Source organism: Rhodnius prolixus, unplaced genomic scaffold (assembly GCF_049639745.1).
Source record: "Rhodnius prolixus isolate KJV_2025 unplaced genomic scaffold, Rpr scaffold_11, whole genome shotgun sequence".
NCBI lineage: Eukaryota > Metazoa > Arthropoda > Insecta > Hemiptera > Reduviidae > Rhodnius > Rhodnius prolixus.
Genome location: NW_027411625.1, coordinates 8231685 through 8251106, shown reverse-complemented (window position 1 = coordinate 8251106; position 19422 = coordinate 8231685). Strand labels below are relative to the sequence as shown.

At 36.5% G+C, this 19422-nt stretch overlaps 2 protein-coding genes across 3 annotated transcripts; one reads left to right on the top strand and one right to left on the bottom strand.

The window, feature by feature from the left end:
* The first annotated feature begins 326 nt into the window (after positions 1-326).
* On the top strand, positions 327-11454 carry Tmtc3 (Transmembrane O-mannosyltransferase targeting cadherins 3). Its single transcript, XM_074138564.1, has 17 exons — positions 327-868; positions 2240-2376; positions 2459-2540; positions 4233-4332; positions 4850-4965; positions 5211-5386; positions 5637-5892; positions 6096-6244; positions 7229-7447; positions 8142-8235; positions 8805-8947; positions 9035-9182; positions 9349-9531; positions 9622-9737; positions 10589-10757; positions 10887-11078; positions 11284-11454. Exons 1-17 carry the CDS (start codon positions 683-685, stop codon positions 11323-11325), a joined length of 2508 nt encoding a protein of 835 aa, XP_073994665.1. The 5' UTR covers positions 327-682; the 3' UTR covers positions 11326-11454.
* Positions 11455-12132: 678 nt separating this feature from the next.
* LOC141459135 (protein amalgam-like) lies at positions 12133-19230 on the bottom strand. 2 transcript variants are annotated; one of them, XM_074137781.1, is made up of 6 exons: positions 18517-19230; positions 15924-16093; positions 14303-14513; positions 13213-13388; positions 12923-13091; positions 12133-12279 (listed from the first exon to the last, which is right to left on the bottom strand). In XM_074137781.1, the coding sequence occupies exons 1-6, from the start codon at positions 18560-18562 to the stop codon at positions 12158-12160; spliced, it is 894 nt and encodes a 297-aa protein (XP_073993882.1). In that variant the 5' UTR covers positions 18563-19230; the 3' UTR covers positions 12133-12157. The 2 variants fall into 2 exon arrangements, with proteins under 2 accessions (XP_073993882.1, XP_073993880.1); XM_074137779.1 differs by lacking the exon at positions 18517-19230 and adding an exon at positions 16621-16732.
* Positions 19231-19422: the final 192 nt, after the last annotated feature.

Sequence of the window (19422 nt, the reverse complement as noted above, 5' to 3'; positions counted from 1 at the left end):
AAATTGAATTACGAAAGTTCGGGTGCTTATTCAAAATTTTCTTGGGAGAAAAAAATTTGAGCTATAAAGGATTATCACTAGTAATTTTGCTGAAAATTAATCAACAGCAGATAAATGTTAATTAATTTGTATGATAAGCTACAGAAAATTGTAAAGAACCACGTTAAGTAGTTGTTGCACCCCCTCCGTGGGAAAAATGTTTGAATTTTTAAGTTAATTACATAATTATGGTAATGAAAATAAATAATTGCAAAAATTAAACATGTGAAATATTAAATCTAGTTGTTTGATTACAGAAGTGTCGTGGTATGTTGAAAAGCCTGCTGGCGCTATTGATAGCCGGCACAGCTGACTGCCAGGTTAACTTTGTCGGATCTATGTTTACGTCTTCGAACTCTGAGTACTTTACCCGTCAAAACTTCAGCATAACTCACTTATATGTTTTCACAACTTCCTCATCTTCTAATCTCAACAAAGGAAGGAGCTTTTGAAAAACTATGAAAGTGATATATATTTATAAAGAATTTTGGACATTTCTACCTCATCAAAACATTAAATGGTTTTTAAAGTATTATTAATATTTGTTTTAGTTTAAATTCTTTCAGTGTTTTAGTTTATTAATATTTCGTAATTAAAAAATCAAAGAGCCATGTTATGTTGCAATTAGCCAGCTATTCTTATAATGGATAAATACCACCTGAGATCAGTGATCATCTTGTTAGTTAGTCTGTTGTGTTATTATAATAGTTTGTATTGTGGTTTTGTATTCGATGACATAAGCGCCATTAAGGAGAACCGCGATTTGAGGCCCTATTCACCGCTCAAAAACATCATCTTCAATGACTTCTGGGGGACACCCATACATAAGGTAAATGCTTCTCAGGTGTTTCTTGTTCTTAATTTTTAGATAGATAGACTAATGTGTCCAGAGGCTTGGCGATACAATACAGTGTTGTTTGCTCGCTCCTCTCAAGAAAATTGTCTGCATTGGTTTATAAAGAGGTCTACAGTCAAGAGTAAAACCTTTCACCGTTTAGTGTAGTTTTATAGTTTATATTAATCCATTGAACTTATGGAACATCCATCTTACACCACACTTTTCAGGCTTTTTAATAAGCTGTGAAAGAATGATTCAGGTACAAAACGTTCGCCTTTTGGTAAATTATGCGATAGTATCGACTATGTCAAATTGGGGAGTCGCCTTGCTTAACGTGCTATGTTGCAGTTCTTTTTTTAGGGCAGTCGTAAATAGCATATGATTTTAATTTGTTAGATATTTTCTCGGAAATTTACATATTCATCTGGACAAAAATTACGGAATATGTATCGGTATCTAGAGTTGTAAACATTACTGTATCCGTACTTAGGTAATGATTTCTTAATTTTTGAAATAAGTTTGGTAGTTCATATTGTTCAGCTGCAATACCCAGTAATTCCCATTCGTATTGATTCCTTTAGAATCCAGTAGAGCGAGATTCTGAAAACAAAGAATACAATCAGCAGTCATCACAAACTGTTCAGCCTCCATTTAAACATTGTAGTAAAAATAACCCACTTTTAAATGCACGCACTTTCCATCTTAAATCGAAAATATTGGTAGGTATTGATGTCTCTTAATGAATCTCATTTAGGCAGATCCAATCTGATCCATAGTGAATTTCCCAATGCTCAAAAATGTATAACATGTTGGCTCGAAATATGGATTGAAAGTGCTTCATCTTCCATTCTCTAGAGTCGGATTAGGAGCGCATTAAATTTTGTTTACTTTAACTATAAAGACAGTAGACTTGTTTTTAAGTACTGTGAAGTAAAATCCAATAGAAGTGCACTTGGCTGATGCTTGAACCAATTCGTTGTTGTTCTCGTGAAGAACATGTTTTGTTTGCCTATGCAGGATTTTGGGAGGATGTTAAATAAAGCATCCAGTGTAAGCAAGTGACTATAGCTCATTTTTTGACGCTGTTGTTGGTAGGGCTAGTCAATGCTATTGGGTTTTTTGGGAACTAGCATCTTGTAAAATACCCTTATGTACTTTATGTCACACAACTACTTTGATCTAATCCTCTGAACCAGTTTTTTATCACTCACTATATTTGGCCGTCTCGGTAAGCATTGAACTTCGAGTGTAGATTTATCATCCTAAGAGCACGCTCCAGTCATGCTTCAGAGCTTGCTGAAATGAATTGTTAGCCTGATTTTTCGTACATTCCATCTATTGACAGATTATTTTCTGTTTTAGGAGCAAAGCCATAAGTCCTACAGACCGCTATGTGTGCTAACTTTTCGACTAAATTACTACTTGCAGCAGCTGGAGCCGGTGGGTTACCATGCGGTCAACATTATCTTACACACAGTAGTTTGCCTTATGTATCTCAGGTATGCATAATGTGCTAATTGCCCAATAGCATTAGATTTTATATTTTAAGAGCACTCTAAAAAAAAATGTTAATGTTTGCAGGATGTGCAGGGTGTTGCTACCCGGATTGGCCAGCTTCGTAGCAGCGCTTCTCTTCACCGTACATCCCATCCACACGGAGGCGGTCAGTCCGTCATCATTGCTATGTAGATATGTTGGTTTGGTCTCTGCCATCTGTGACTAAGGAGCTGTGGTGTCTATTTTTATAATAAAACTTAAATAAAAAGGACCAACTAAAATTAATTATCATGGGAAAACAATTAAGAATAACTGCTTACCTACTTGTCCGGCTTTTCCCATATCGAGTTAACGTCAAGTCAGATCTCTCATGAGCTTGTTAATCTTCCAGTCTCCGAATCGAGATTGAGTAAAGATACAGACATAAAATGAAGAATGCTGGCACAGTTCTTTTAAGAAAGGAAATACTGACGTAGTTTTTGAAAGTGCAGTTTTTCAAATTCAGCTTGCAACACTCTGTGTACAAACAAGCTCCTACCCAAGCCAAATTTTATATTGAAGTAGTTGCAGTAACAACGACAACTAAAGTCATACTTCAGTTTTTTAGTTAAGGCGTAAGAGTGACGAATAATTAACGTGCCCTCCCCATTTATGACAGGTAAATAATATGTTGCGATTGTGCCTAATGTATAACATGCGTGTGTTTATAAGCGTGCAGTGAATGTTGATAAATAGTCAAAACAGTTGTGGGACACTGTTCAGAACTACTACAGGGAATCTAAGTGAAAATGAATCATCAAAAAGTTTGGTAAACGGCCAAGGAAACTGGAAAAAATAAAGTAAAACAAGATGAATGAATATTTTAAGTGACTTGATTTAATGCTTTAAAAGAATGAAGTAATTTCCGACTTATAAAAATGTGATTCTTTGTTTTAATTTTAAGCTCTCAAACGGTTCCAACTCATATATAACAGCGAAATTACATTATTATGGGGATAATTTAATTATATAGCGAGTGGTTTAAAGTTAGTTATTTTCCGTCTAGGAGTTGAGGTATTTTTTTTTTTTTTTTTGAAAAAGTTAGTAGCATTAAAGAATTACAAACTACATATGTAGAATGTGTAGTCGGAATTCTGAGCTTTGGTATTAAAGTGACTACCAATTTAATTTAATTTTTACCAATTTAATCTTTAAACAAAATCCTAGCGTATTATTTATTCTACGATACCTTTATTTAACTTATCCCAATTTTTAAGAAACTAATAGCAAGGTGCGTAATTATCTGGGTTCAACTTATTTTTTCTAGAGATAGCTCAACATTTTAGTAACTTTAATCAAAAATTTGCAAACTATTAAGTAATCGTAAATTTTGAGATATAGCCATATTAAGAAAGTAACGGGAACTTCGTTACATGGCTAACGACAGCAGCTTTTTGATTAGCAAGTGACATCAAGGCTTATAGCAAATCTCCTCAAGGTACCGCTAGTTACTGGTAACCAGTTTTGTTGGTAACATCAGCCTATTTCGGAAAGAATTGTTGGGAATCGGGTGCAAGAAGGGCTTCCCCACCCCTACCCCCTTTGGAAAAATTTGAAATAAGAGAGTGAAATAACTTAAAAAACACTTTTTAATTTATTTCTGTCATGATTTTTTTTTTATATTGACTTTTTCTTCTCGTTAAAGAAAAAGTGGAAAATTTATTTGAAAACACATAATATTAGGTCTTAAACAACAAAATAGGTTTTAAAAAAACCTACCACTTAAATCTGATAGTGTCTTGAAATTTTACTGAACTTGGTGTTATATTCCACTAAAGAGGTTATCTTATTTTTTACACAGAAACTTTCAATTTTGCAGGTGACAGGTGTTGTGGGCCGAGCAGAAACTTTGTCTTCAGTCTTCTTTTTAGGCGCATTTCATTTTTATGTAAATGCTACGAAACATAAGAACAAAGTAGGTATGTGCAAACTGCCTTTCGCTTGATTCAAATTTATAGAGAGATGTTTGTGCAGTTTTGCTTGGCAAGCGTCTTACTGCCACCTCAAAGTACAGATCCTTCTCGCAATATCCATTTACCTTATTCATATATTTCAAGTATCCTTAATTGTTTTATGTGTTGAACTTTGGATTGTTGGGTGTATGTCTTGAAAAATCACTTTGATTTTGTTTGCAGGGTATTTGTGTTAATTTTTTTTGTCTAACATTACATATTTCAGTTTAAAAATTCTGTTTTTTAAAACGTGAAACCCTATTTGTGCCATTAAAATTATTGTATCTACTTCAGAATATAACCTTCACACCTATGTGTATCGTATAGGAGCTACTGATTAGGGTATACAGTGTGCCGAATCGTTTGGTAATAGAAAGACTTTCACCAAACAAACCAAATTTCAAAGTATTTATGAAAAAATCTATGAATGAACAATACACATATTCATTTTTTAATGTTCTAACATTTTGTATACCTTGCACAGGTTGGAACGCTTTGTTTATGACGTTAGCCTGCATTACGGCCGCTATCTTGTGCAAAGAGCAAGGCATCACAATCACCGCCATTTGTACAATCTATGAAATTTTTGTCTCGCAGAAGGTATTGTATAATGATGTATGTGCATGTATTGTAATATTCTACCAAGTCTACCGTGCGTTAATGTTTGATAAAGAACGTCCTGGATGATGGAGATAGTACTTCTCTGAAAGCTTAGACAAAAACTGCATATTTATATGTGTTTGTGTAAGAGTATACATCTTGTGTAATTTTCTCGAAAATAGTTTCTCTGTTTTATAAAATTTATTGTATTTACCTTGCACATCAAGTGTATTTCAAATGAACAGGTAACGCCAAATGATCTAAAGAAATGTCTTAAATCTTTGATGAATGGTAAATCGGTGCCTGGGATCAGTTGGTCTGGCAATGCTACCAAGAGGATTCTGTTCTTGGCGGGAGTTACGGTCACCTTGCTCGTCTTCAGGATACTCATCATGGGAGCTCGCCTGCCCATTTTTACAAGGTGTGTCATTTTAAAGTCAAGTAAACATTTCCTTCCTTGCGTATTACTTCTTAGAAAATACGCAAAGTTATTTATTTTTGGTATTTGTGGGTGTAAATTTCTCGAAATTGACAAAATCAAGCTTGCTACATCAATACTCATTTTACATTTACTTTGAATTTGCGCCCACCAACGGTTCTAACAAGTTCGGTTAATAAACTGCATATGCCCAGTTCTCTTCAGCCGGACATTTAATGTACTTGTTTTACAGATTTGACAATCCTGCCTCCGCCTCAGAGACCCCAACCAGACAGTTGTCCTACCATTATTTGATTTCGCTGAATGCCTGGCTGCTGTTATTCCCGTGCGATTTATGTTGTGACTGGACGATGGGCACTGTTCCTCTGGTCAGCACTATTACGGATCCACGCAACATTGCCACTGTGTTCATGTACACCATCCTGGGCATACTGGTACACGCAGCCGTCACGTCCAGACGGCATGTCAAGTCTACTACTATAATTATGGTAGGCTAAATTATTCTATTTCTAAGAGGGCATGAAAGGCCAGTGTATGTTTGAGGGGCCAGAAAGATTGTCAGAGATGAACTGAATGGATCAAACCGATCCTGAAGTCTTCGCCCTGAACAATTTAACTGAAGCATTTAATGCAGTGCCAGTACCTTCAAGTATTGCTCTTCTTAGAAAACTATTTCTTGTATATATTGCAGGGCCTTGCGTTCCTCGTGATTCCATTCATCCCAGCTTCCAATATATTCTTTCCAGTAGGATTTGTAGTGGCCGAGCGAGTACTGTATATGCCGTCCATGGGCTTCTGCATAATCGTTGCCTACGGCTGGCACCACATCTACACTAACAGGTTCTTTATTAGAAATTTTTTTAATTAGTTTGTTGAAATAAAGCTAGCTAACTAGCTTTTATAACTATAAAAGTAGTATATAGAACATTCATTGAAATAATAGGTAATATTAAAGATTTCACTATACAAAAAATACATTTTTCAAATAATGCCTTATTCTTGATTAAATGTCTCCCACTTTCATAATACTATTACATATGTTGTAAATAAAGCGCTTGTCTCATAATTCAAAGGGTTAATTTTTCATTTATCACTTACACAATGAGCAACAAACAACAGTTAACCTTACGCACAGTACTTAAAGTAAAAGAGTAAAGGTGTAGACGTCCACAACGTCCAGATCATTAAACAGGGTTAATATGTGTTGTGTAAACTTCATTAGTAACGGAATATTTTATTACATTAGCATTTTAAAAGTAGCGGGTACTATACATTTTTCCTCGATGCTGCAATAGGAAAATGATTGAATGTTATCCCTTACCATTTGTAACTTCTCATTAAGAACTGATCTGTTTCCAGTCTAACGGCAAAAAGAAGGCGTGATGCGGACAAGACACTAACAAAATTTGGTGCGACCAGTCATATGACTTTCTTTTTTTGTAATCCTCTAAGCAATAACTTGTTCGATACTGCGTACATATAAAGTTCAGAGTCGCTCTTATCGCAATTTCAAATTTATTTTCAAATTCGTCTTTCTTTGACTTCCCGGCTTTGAGTTGTGGTTGAAACACGTAAATTAATTGTCAGAACCTTTTCGTTCTCGGGGACAGTAAAATTAATGTTATTTTCTGGCGAAAATAAAAATCATAAAGCTGTACGGATGCAGGACTTTTCTAACGTGAGACCAAACAATAGAATGCCAGGTATATTTGTTCACTGATTTATGTTGTTTGACAGATCTGGGAATTGTTTGCTGCAAACTCTGCTGCTGCGGTCACATGTTACTAAATATGATAATATACAATATGTTTACGTATTTTACAGATTGCGTAAGTTATCTTGGGTTGGTCTTGTGCTGCTTGTGGTTTGTCATTCGTGTAAAACATACCGCAGGAACTGGGACTGGGAGACTGAATACTCTTTGTTCATGGCTGGACTCAGAGTGAATCAGAAAAATGCCAAATTGTTCAACAATGTAGGGCACGCTTTGGAGTCACAAGGACATTACTATGAAGCTTTACAATTCTTCAACAAAGCTGTCAGGTACCAAGATATTTCTTTCAACCTACTGATCTGCTTGATGATGATTGTAGGCCAGAGTGGGTGAGAACTGACCAGCAGTTTCCGGGTCAGTATGCTTGCAAACAACTAAATGACGCCTCACAGCGTTTGTCGCGGATCGTAGACAAGACCCTGTAGCCTCATTTTACAGTGATTGTTATCCTGAATAAGTATCACTTTGCAAGTAGTTAAACTATTTGCTTTTTTTTACTCACCTATTTTGCCACTTTTAGCGACGTGCTAGGCAAGCTGAAGCGAATTCGCTAAAAAGCTTATATCTGAGTCACAGTTTCGCTGCTGGCTGGACTGAGCTGGATACAGATAGTTGATCGAATGAATCAATTTCCCTACCGATTTTGGAGTTTTTTTAAGCTGTTTTCGCCCCAGACAGAATTACAATCTATGAGGTAATACTCAACAGTTTCAGGGACCGTAACTGTTTTAATAAAAAAAATCAACTCGCAAGAGCTAAATAAGTTATTAAATTACACTGCAAAAATACATTAAGTAGTTGCCAATTAGGCTTTACTGCTGATGATGTGTTATTGGAATAAGATATGTCGCAGCAACTTGGTACTGGTGGAATTAATACTCTGAAGGACCTGAATCAGGCCACTCTGTCTCTTTATCGTTCATTAGCAGATTTAGAATTACTAATTGTGGCATCTGATTGCAGCGTACAACAAGACGATATAGGAGCTCACATTAACGTTGGCAGAACTTACAATCACTTAAACATGTTTAAAGAAGCGGAAGAAGCATATTTGAAGGTAAGAATATTTCTGATATATTAATTATAGTAATTGCTTGAGACAAACATGAAGATTAGCGATCCTTGCATTAAATGATGCCTCGCTTGGTAAAAAACGGGGACGTGATAGGGAACTCTGTACTCTCAGGCCACGGTAGGAACATAGCTTACTATCATTCAAGATTGCCAGATGACTGATAGTTCCTATAATATTGTGAGACCACATCTTTAGTATTGACTCTTTTGAGGCATTTTAGGGGTAAGGTTAATTTCACTTCTTCCTCATAAACTCGCTTTAATTAAGTTCCCTAAAAAAAAGCTGCAGATTGAAGAATACATCTAGATGTATTTTGAGTGTATTCGAAGTTCAATTACTGTTATATTTTTTTTTGTAGGACTCATTGGGTCTTAGATTTAATATGTTGTATTGATACATTAAAGATGTTCAAATTTTTATCCAGCGCATAAAGGCATAACGAATAAAAAACATTCGTTTTTAATTCTAATAAGTTCCCAAAATTGGTGTTTTTAACACTATTTTTGCTACAAATAATTCAATGGTTTCAATACCTTTCTGTTTTTATTCAGGCTAAATCGTTATTACCAAAAGCGAAACCCGGACAGAGTTATCAAGCTCGCATCGCTCCCAACCATCTGAATGTATTTTTAAATTTGGCCAATTTAATTGCCAAGAATTCGACTCGTCTAGAAGAGGCAGATCTTCTTTATAGGTTTGTTAGTTCAGGCAGTTTAATTTTAAATTGTGTAATTTTGGACAAAGTAATTGCAATAACAGTATTCTTGCATTTTTCATGTAGACAAGCAATTTCAATGAGAGCCGATTATACCCAAGCGTACATCAATCGTGGCGACGTCTTGTTGAAATTGAACAGAACTAAAGAAGCACAAGAAGTCTACGAGAGGGCATTGTTCTATGATTCCAACAATCCAGATATCTACTACAATGTACGTTCACTTTAACAATGTCTTGAGATAAATAATTGCAGCATATCAATGAAAAACTCTGGCCAGCGTGCATCCTAACGCTAATTTGATTCCTGAATCTTTTATTTTTTAACGGAAATTGATTTACGAGATTTAAACTATATTAAAACGTTATTTTATTTCTCAGCTAGGAGTTGTGTTTCTGGAACAAGGAAAAGCATCACAAGCGCTCGCTTATCTGGATAAAGCACTAGAATACGATCCGGAACATGAACAGGCTCTACTAAATTCAGCCATACTTTTACAAGAATTAGGCAGAGCTGAACTCCGTAAATTAGCTAGGGAACGTTTGTTAAAGTTACTGCACAAGGTAAGCAGTGCTGTTCAAGTTTGCTTTTACATAAGATTTGTCAGATTTACGACTTTTTTTCGGCTGTTATACTTTTCTGCTCATTGTTAGGATACAAACAATGAGCGGGTGCACTTCAACCTGGGCATGCTGGCAATGGACGACAGGGACCTAGCCGGTGCTGAAAACTGGTTCAGACGTGCCATTCAAATTAAGCCAGATTTTAGGTTTGCTCACTGTTTTAATTTCTTATATACGTAAATAACACTGTTTGATCTTGCATTCTTCGTTAGAATGCAAAAAGTAATACCATAATTTAAAAGTTCTTTATTTCCCTAGCTGGTGCAGGTACTTGTACAGATATTTCCCTAAGAAGTATTTCCATTTCCCTTGGTGTGATAACTTCGACGAATAAATAAACGCCGCTCATGCTACTCTTAACTACACCGGAGAAAAAAGTAATTTTGCTTATTGACTCCCAGGCATTCTTACAGGTTGCTCTCTGCCCGCTTTCAATTAAAGAGAGTTGACTTGAGATTTTTTTTTGCCTTGGCTTTCGCCATACAGCCAGCATCGTCTAGGTGCTTATCACCTAGACTTACTGTAGAGTATAATAGCAACATGATAAGAGAAGAGAATCTACTTATACGATACTGGACCACTAGGGGTCTATGGTAAACAACAGGCTGGCCGCCTGGATTAAGACGGGGCTCAAGAAAGAAACACCAGAACTAACTTACAGAAACGCCAAAAACCTTCGTTTCTCTCACACTTAAACAAGAATGGCTAGTAAAAGAGAGTAGGGCGAAAATGGATTTTTATCTCCTACTCCGCTCATGGTTAGCTATTCGGGCCCAAAGAGGGTATAGTTGACGTAGGGCATGGATCTTCTTCAGTCTTTCTCAGATAGCTGGCGTTCTGCCCTAGGCTATATATCTTTCAATTCATTGGTGCAGCAGCACATATCTGCAAACTAAATTTGAAGCAAATTTAATAACATCTCAATGCATTTTTAAAATTATTAAAGTACTTGTTTTATCATGGGTTTTTCGGCAAATTTAAACTGTTCGGTTTGCAGGTCTGCCCTATTTAATTTGGCGCTGCTGCTGGCAGATGACCACCGCCCCTTAGAGGCGGCGCCCTTTCTCAACCAGCTGGTGCGCCACCACCCCGACCATGTCAAAGGCCTCATTCTGCTCGGCGACATTTACATCAACAACATCAAGGACCTGGATGCCGCTGAGAATGTAAGCTTACTGTCGCGGTACCTTATTCACAGTTCTCGACAAAAATACACCCAACCTAAATTTATCTCTGCAGATTTATCTATGTAGAATAATTACCGTAATACCAACAATTATTTTTTATCATTTTAGTGCTATAAGAGAATTCTGGAATTGGAGCCAAACAATATACAGGGTGTCCACAATCTTTGCGTGGTTTACGTGGAGCGGGGATCTTTGGAACGAGCTGAAACTTGCTTGAAGAGAGCCCATGAACTGGCTCCTCACGAGGACTATGTGCTTAGGCATCTGAACATCGTACAATCACGTATTGCATTAGCTAAGGTAAGATCCCTGGGTAAAGATTAGGTACAGATAAAGTAAAGATTTCAGAACCATTTATTAGAGCCAAGCAGCTAACATACGTTAAGTTATGCTTGTGTTCATTAAAACAACATTATTTTGCTTTGTTTCAATTGACTCTTCATTTTCAAACATTCTCTCTACATCTATCCGTTACTATGTAGTCGTTTGTTTTCCCTTTTTCCAGAAGAATGCTGAACAGACTACAGGAGAAACAGAGAACGGATGATAGAGAAGGCGGGCGCTGAATGTTCAATCTCAAGTTGGAACTGCTGTCACACTCAAGGGATCAAGGTCGCATATTAGGGGAGGACAGTGTGTAATTTCTTAAATCAAATAAATAAAACAATTATTTATACTTATGATTACTTATTTTTCCCGACAGTAATCTCTAAGGCACACCTGTTGTCTAACCAGATATTGCTAATTAACTTGTTTTTTCTTCTTCTCTTCGGCAACTTTTTTTTGTTGAACCTGTCTGCGTTGGTACTTTGCATCACCGATAATTACTCTTCTGGTTCAACTCTATTTCAGGGCACTATTAAGATCTGCTTTTCTTACCTCTTCCAGAAGTTCATTTCCACCAACAAGTGTTCTATGTTCTGCTTGTTCTAATTCGGATCCTTTTAATTTCTAAAAATGATGCTTACAGGAATCACATCACGTTTCCAAATCACAGAGGTAACATCCGTGCAGCAGCTGTCCTCTTAGCCTTTTTCTTTAATATCCTCGGGTCTATTTCTTCTTACTTACAAATGAAGCAAACCGGAATAAGACAAATCTCAGGTGTTCTCTGGAATGCTAGAAGGGAACCTCTATTAAAGCTAATTAAGCACTTCTCACTTATTCATTTAGTTGCATCCCTCACAGGACTCATGGCACTAAATTTTCTTTCAACTCTCTCCAACAATTTTTTTTTTAGAGTTAGTTGAAATAGTAGTAGAAGCCTTTTGATTGAAGTACAGTTAAAAATTAGCTGTAGTTGAGTTGTGTACAAATATAAGGACACTGGATTTGAGAAATACTCTCCAAGAAATAAAAACAAACAAAAATCATATATTTCAACGATGAGAATGTACAACTATATTTGTCAAAGTGAAGTAGAATACAACAAACAGTGTGGTGAGGAGGTCCAGAGTCGGGTCTGTCGCGCCGCCAGTCTGCATGGCCGCCGGGTTCTCGCCTGCAACAACAGAAAGAACTGAATAAGCAACTTTTATAATAAACAAGTTTATAAACTAATTCAAATTTTCTTGGAAAGAGTGATGGCAAAGGAAATCTAAAGAAATGGGAACGCTAATAGAGGAAAGGGTTTTATGGTCAATCTATTTGCGGACGATCAGATGGTGTTGGTCTGGACTAAGGAAGTTCTGGAGTTTGTTTATTAGCTAAGGTAGTTAGCAGAGAAATATACCAGATGAGGATTAATTACGTGAACAAACTTCTTGTGGCTGTGAAAGTAAGTGTCCAGAACGTTGAATAGAAAATACCTAAACTAACTTTAGTTGGGTAAGATTAAGTGTTTGGGTGTTTGGATACTAGAAATTAGTAGAGGAAATAAGGATAATTGGAAAGGGATGGAAGTCATAATTTTACACACAGTGGAGTTCAGCTCAGTCAACCTCACCCTCCGTTCCTTCTTCAAGGAGATAGTGCTGAGGATGAGATTGAAGATATGGCCCAAGCAAGTATTGGAGAGGAAAAAGAAATGGCTCGAGGAAGCGAAAGAGGAAGTATAGTAGAAAGGCAGAGGAAGGCCAATAGAATGAGGATGTTCATTAAAGAATGATCCTAATGGTAGGGAGGAGGAATGATATTGAACTTACCTGAAAGTACATGCACTCTGACAGTAGCCATATCTGCATTAGATGGACTACAGGAGTAACGACCTTCGTCCGACCTTAAAGCGTTGGTGATCAATAGTCTGCTTGTGGTGACGTCACCTTTGTCTGTGATGATACTGACGCCCCCCCGTTCAGAGTCGTAGCTCACCACCTGCAATGCACATAGCCACCATTATTAGCACTCTGTCAAAAGTACACATATCCCGCAACAGTAAAGAGAATAAACGACTATTTTCCAAACACACACTATAATAAAATCTAGTGTAGATTACCCTGACTGGTCCCTTTGTAGAAGGATAACCGGAGGAACTGTTACTTTCCTGTCTCGAGTAATACCAGAATATGTACGCAGGAGGTTCCGGGCTGTGTCTAATAGTGCAGGTCAGGTTGATGGTACTTCCGTAGTTCACATATATGTCTGGACCGCCGATTATAGTTGCAGTCGGCACTGGAAAACACACATTTAATAGTAAAGCACCGTACAGCACAAGCAGCTGCTGTCTCAAAGATTTACAACTAAATAGGCTTCTAACTTTTGTGCAATGCTTTGACCGAAACCATTCTAGACTTTTTTATCCAACCGCTAGGATTTGATTAACTCCCCAGCAAACTACTGATGACCCAGCTATACGGAACCAATTCATGCGTATATTCCACTCTCCACAGCTAATGTGAAGAGTAGTAATGCGTTGGAATGGTACAGCTCTAAAAATCTGTTGTGAAAAACTCATCCAGCTTTCTCTTGCTGAAATCAAGAAAACAAAACTTGGAAATACTTGGTAAAAGCTTGAAGGTAATACAAATAGGCTACGCTAGGCACAATGTATTATTGTGATCACAAAGTTTTCAAATTCGTCATTCTCTCACTACAACTTGTACGCTTCCTGAATGGTGAGTAGGTTCTATTCTAGCTCTGATCCTTCCAGCGTCTGCTTTGTAGCAGACTAGTGTAGCAACCAAAAATGTTAATCTCTTGTCACTCTTTAAACATCCCTTTGTTTCATTCATTAACATCCAGGTTGCGAAATTAAAGATAAATCTCATGGGGAAAATTAGGTTCCCTATAAGAGGTAATGATCTCTATTCGGCCTAAATCTTATAGCAGCTTTACTGTGACCGTGCTAGCATAATAGAGGCTCTGTAACCTCAAAAAGCACATGTATAAGTGGCCAACGGTAAGTTTTAAGCATTAAGTTTTATTGGAAGGACGTGTCCAGGTAAAGTTCCAACTTGCTTGGCAATGAAGCAGACCGTCATTCCCTCAGCAAGAGAACTTAACATCTAATTGTTAAGCAATTGTCAAATTTTTTTTTTTTTATAGAGGTTGAATGTACAACCATCAAATAATATGACTTAACTTACCAACAATATTTAGGTTAATGAAATAGCCCTGGACGGGGAGGGTGCTGATTTGGCACTCGTATACTCCAGCGTCCCGTTTCTGCACCCATTTGATCTGCAATGTCCAATCATCGTCCATGGGGTGATGCAGCGCCATGAACCTCTGGTCACTGGTGTATGTGTAAGTAGACACGGTGAGAATGTGGATGTCCCGGTGTCGCACCCAAGACACCTACAATATTACCAAATAACAGAGAGCAGACATGGATAACTAATCACTGATAAAAAGCAGAGAAGCGAGTAATTAATCTGTGCTCACGGTTAACTCTGACGTATATGCCATTCTGTCCGAATAAACCCTACCAGTATAGCAAAACTGGGATGTGACTTATATCTCAGAAGAAAAGAACAATCGGTGAAGTCTCAATTGTGGCAAAATATTTCATTCATTCTATTCTAATTTACACATGTTAAACATGTACATTACACTAAAATGGCAGGCAGAGGCGAGTCAAACTTCACCCTTTCCCAAGAATGTTTAAAAAACAAATTACAGACATGTATGCTTAGAGTTATAAAAATTGTAAGCCTTTATTGGCTAGCATGTAAAGCTAAACACGAAAGAAGTATTTCTTTTATTTAATTGATTAAATAAAATAATAAATAATTGATTAAAATAAAAAACATACACCTTTGTCTCGGCTCTTCATCTCCTTTTTTATTTGGTTTCATGCTATCGAGATGTCGAGTTCAGCTGGAGTTCCATGTTTTTTAACATCCGTGGCACTAGTTAAGCATTTTATATTGGCCGCCCTTATTTTTTTTACTTTTAACAAGCTTTTCTCTATAACTCGCTAGGTCGTTACCAGTCTGGTAATTAATCTTTCGAGGTCGTTCAAGTTAGTGAGATGTCAATAAAGGTGTCGAAACCTTTTTACATTTAAGGGGGTCAAGTAAATATTATTCTTGGATATAAAAAACACACACTTTTGCAACTTAAGTAGTTTTTCTGATTTCCCTTTGTAGTCCTTTCTTAAAAAATAATAAATTGATCAAGGTACTGTTTTTTAACCCACATTATATTTTTTCCATTTATTGCTGCATTTTCTTAATCACCGTTGGTAATGATTGCATTTTACTCTCCACTTAAACTAAGCCCTGTTTTCTTTGCTGCATCATTTAATCTCCTCAATCAAATACAATGTTTGGCTAAAAGTACAGTTTTGGTGAAAAATGCAAAGCCATCGGCAAAGCGTTTTATTTACAAAGTTACCATATTGACGCCGCAACATTCCGAACTAAATCTCTGGTGGATATAGGTGAAAAAAATCAGGAGATAAGGGATCAGCTTGTTTCATGCTGCTCTCAATTTGAAAGTTAGGTTCTAGGTGGTCTTGGAGCAAATAAAGTATAAATAAAATTAATGAAAATCCAAAACAAAAATTGAAAAGCCCGTTTAATGAAGTTGTAAGCTGCGTTGATTGATTTTGGCAAATATACAATCTGCAAGGCATAGAGAGGGGGGGAGAATCACATGATTGCCTCTTGATGTTTACAATTTAAGTGACATTTATAAAAATTTAAATAAATAAAAAATATGACTGCGAAAATTGTGGTGCAGCAAGGTTTTTAGCGCTCTTACCGTTCTGTTGCCGATGTTCCTCACTTTGCAGGTCAAATATGCCGACTTGCCGATTAGTGCGGACACATTTCTTGGTGCAGAGGTGTCAAAGTAGGGTTCTTTAGCCGGCTGGGGTCTGGACGTGGCTGTGCGCAAAGCGTTCAGACCGCCGCTCGGAAGATAAGCGCTTTCTGCAAAAAAATCAGAAAGTACATGTACTCTCTACCTAGATGCAATTTTACCTTGTTACAACTTCTACAAGATATCCGTTTCGTTCGCTATCTAGCATAGTCATACACAACTTTCACTGAATATTTCAGTTTTCGCTTAGTTTCTGCCATACCTTAGTGCGCCTCATTGACTTCATTCGCAGATTACATTCTCTACATGAACTCAGCCCTAAAAATTGTTTAATATACAAAAACCGGTCACAAAAAAGCAACGGTGCAACAAGCATGCTACAACAAATCAAATCATGATAGATTTGATGAAAGATGTTGAGGAAACCAGGTAAACTATACAAAAATAAAATAATATACATTAAAACATTTTTAAAAGGGTTGATCGTCAAAATTGCACGAAAAAGTACATATATTTTTATAAATATGTACTTCAATTTTCAATTTTTTTTAATGAGATAATTCATAAACAATACAATAGATTTCTTATCACAATAATATCACATTTTCATCAAAATTTATAAGAACTAAATACGCACCGGATTTTTCATAACTTATAGTAGTTTTTCCGTACTTGGTGATGTAAATAATAAACATAGAACTTGTCGTTCAGGACTGATGTATTATTTTTTTTTTTTTTTTTGTTATTTTGTACTCTTAAACAAAGAATTGTTGATGGTAAGTAATGAATTTATTATATACATAGCGGAATGGAATCCATTTTATTATTTATTTCTATAATTTAGAAATCTCATTAAAATTTACCGAAAATGATTATTTAATACCTGTTTTGCGCGCACTTTAATACCTAATAAATGCCAGTATTATAAGGCAAAATATTAAAATCTTCAAATTACTTTTGCAGTTCTTAAAAACTACACCTAAATAAAAAGAACAAAACCACGAAAAAGACGCTCTATTAGCCGGAAGTAGATATGTACCCCCCCAACCAAAAGTAGACACGACGCATATAGAGCGACAACATAATCGACACGATAACACATAATCAGTTCCACACCTTATAGACTGCAGCATGCTAGAAATATTTATGTCCTTGATAAGTATAACTAACTACCTGAAGTAAAAACTGATGTCTTATCACAATAATATCACATTTCCATAGATATGTATAATACTATAATACGCACCGGATCTTTCTTAAAAAATAAGGATTTTTTGGGTTTTTTTTTTTTTATCGAAGGGTACATAATAAACCAGAGATTTAAATTTCATTTCCTCTATCCTCGACGAGATAATATCAAGTACGAAGTCCAACATACTACCGATTGTAAATCTCTGTGCAAATTGTTAGTAAGTTAGTAAAGATTAACTTATAAGATTGTTTTATTCGTGGCGAAAGACGAAAAAGCTAATAAAATGTATTTCCTTAAAAGGAAGTACATGGAGAAGAAAAAAAAGTGGTTGATTGAGACAATCTCAACGAGAACTACAAATGTGTGCCATCTTGATATACAAAATGTTGATGAGAATGTACCCGATAAGTAACATCTTGAGTATAACAAGATAAGCGTCGCAAACTGATCGGAAACCTTTTAAGTTATACAGATAGTTGGTACAGCAAAGTGGCAGACAGCCGAGGAGGCGACGATGCCAGATCTTTCGCTTTTAATAGAATTTAATTGAAAACATGATACTTAAGGCAGAGGAGATTAAGTCGTCTTAATAAGCACTTTACACACTATGATTGTTGATAAATTGATTTAAGCATATGAAAGTTCAGTTCTGGAGAACAGTCAAGCAGAAGCATCAGAAAGTAATGGAGAGGCAAACGTGAGGTGTTACCAGCACTCTACAAGGCCTAATCACCACGGGAAAGGTGATTCTTTTGGGGACTGATGTATAAATTATTTGGGTAGGTATGAAAGTGTACAGCTTGAAGTCTATGCTAACATCTTATTAGATTCCAAAGTGTAATCACGGCTCAAATTACCAGGAACAATCGTTACAGTCTTTACGAACAATTGTCTCTTATAGAATCTGGAACTTCTTTCAGGGACAGATTCTTTCTCCTTGCCCTCTGAAAAGAATTCGATTAGATTTGAATTTTCTTATTTGTATCCAAAAAATCTTTTTAAAAAAGAGATCATAATAAAACAATCTTGTTGCTGTAGTTAAAATGCATGTTAGAGAGAGATAGTCAGCTGTTTGTAAGGAGTCCATGAGCGCACACACTCACACGGCGATTGCATTATGGATCGATACTGTTTTCTCTTTTAAGTCAACTACGTACACGATTTATAAACTCGTTGACACGAAACTATCTGTTAAATCTGTTATTATTTTTTAAAATACCAAAATGTCCAACGATGAAATAATTGGAAAAAGTTGCTAAGATTCAAGCAAGATTCGGGAAGGGACACTTAGGCCAAGAGTAGCAAGATTTGTTTCTGTTAACATTCTCAAGTAATTCTTACCTACGTAAGATGCAAGGAAAAAATATATAAATGTTGTTGGAACCATCGTTTTCTTTTTTTATTTCTTCTCAACAATCAAAATAGTAAATTTGTTTTTCTCGAAAATTGTTTCTTTGTGGTTAAGGGTTGTTTCTAAAATTCTCAACAAAATTGTGTGCTTCAGAATTTGGAATGACTTAAATTTCAGCCCATTGCAGGATGATAAGAGTTGGCCTGCCCGGAATAGCCCAGGCTAGGCACATCACCACTTCCAAAGATTCTGATTTCCCCTGCTCCACTAAGTGTGATAAATATTATTAAAAAAAGTATAAAAATGCAGTGTTGTGCGCGTTCCTCAGTTCTTGGCGGTAATCAAGGGGGGAACTGGGCCCCCCTTGCGATAGAAGATTATCGGTCCGCTTTCCTCTTTGGCCAACAAACTTAACTCTCTTACTCTAAACACCCCCAAAAATCACTGAAAACATGTGTTTGTACCACATTCTCCACAAATAATTGCACTCTTGGAAGCACTAGAACACAACCCGGAAAAACTTGTACAGCTCTCTTTCAAATGACGTATTCTGCACACCGATCACTCTCACAAAACTGAGTTCTCTTTTTTGGCCGGAACAGCTGAAGAAAATTGTCCAATAAATTTCTTTATCCACAACCCGTTTGATATGAGATAGGGGTGACGCGCGACTACCACTCTGCGGCGAAAACAGCTACTGGCTAGTACAAGAGGGCGACTACGAATATAGTCGATCGTGTCCGAGCTGCGACCTGCCCGCCCAATTCCGCCGGCGCTCCACAACTCCCAAATGGATGTGTCAATTTGGCCATCCATACAGCGGTCTGTAATAACTAATTAAAGCCCAAATGTGGTCTGAACTGTTATTCCATGACTTAAGCATTAAGGCAACAACT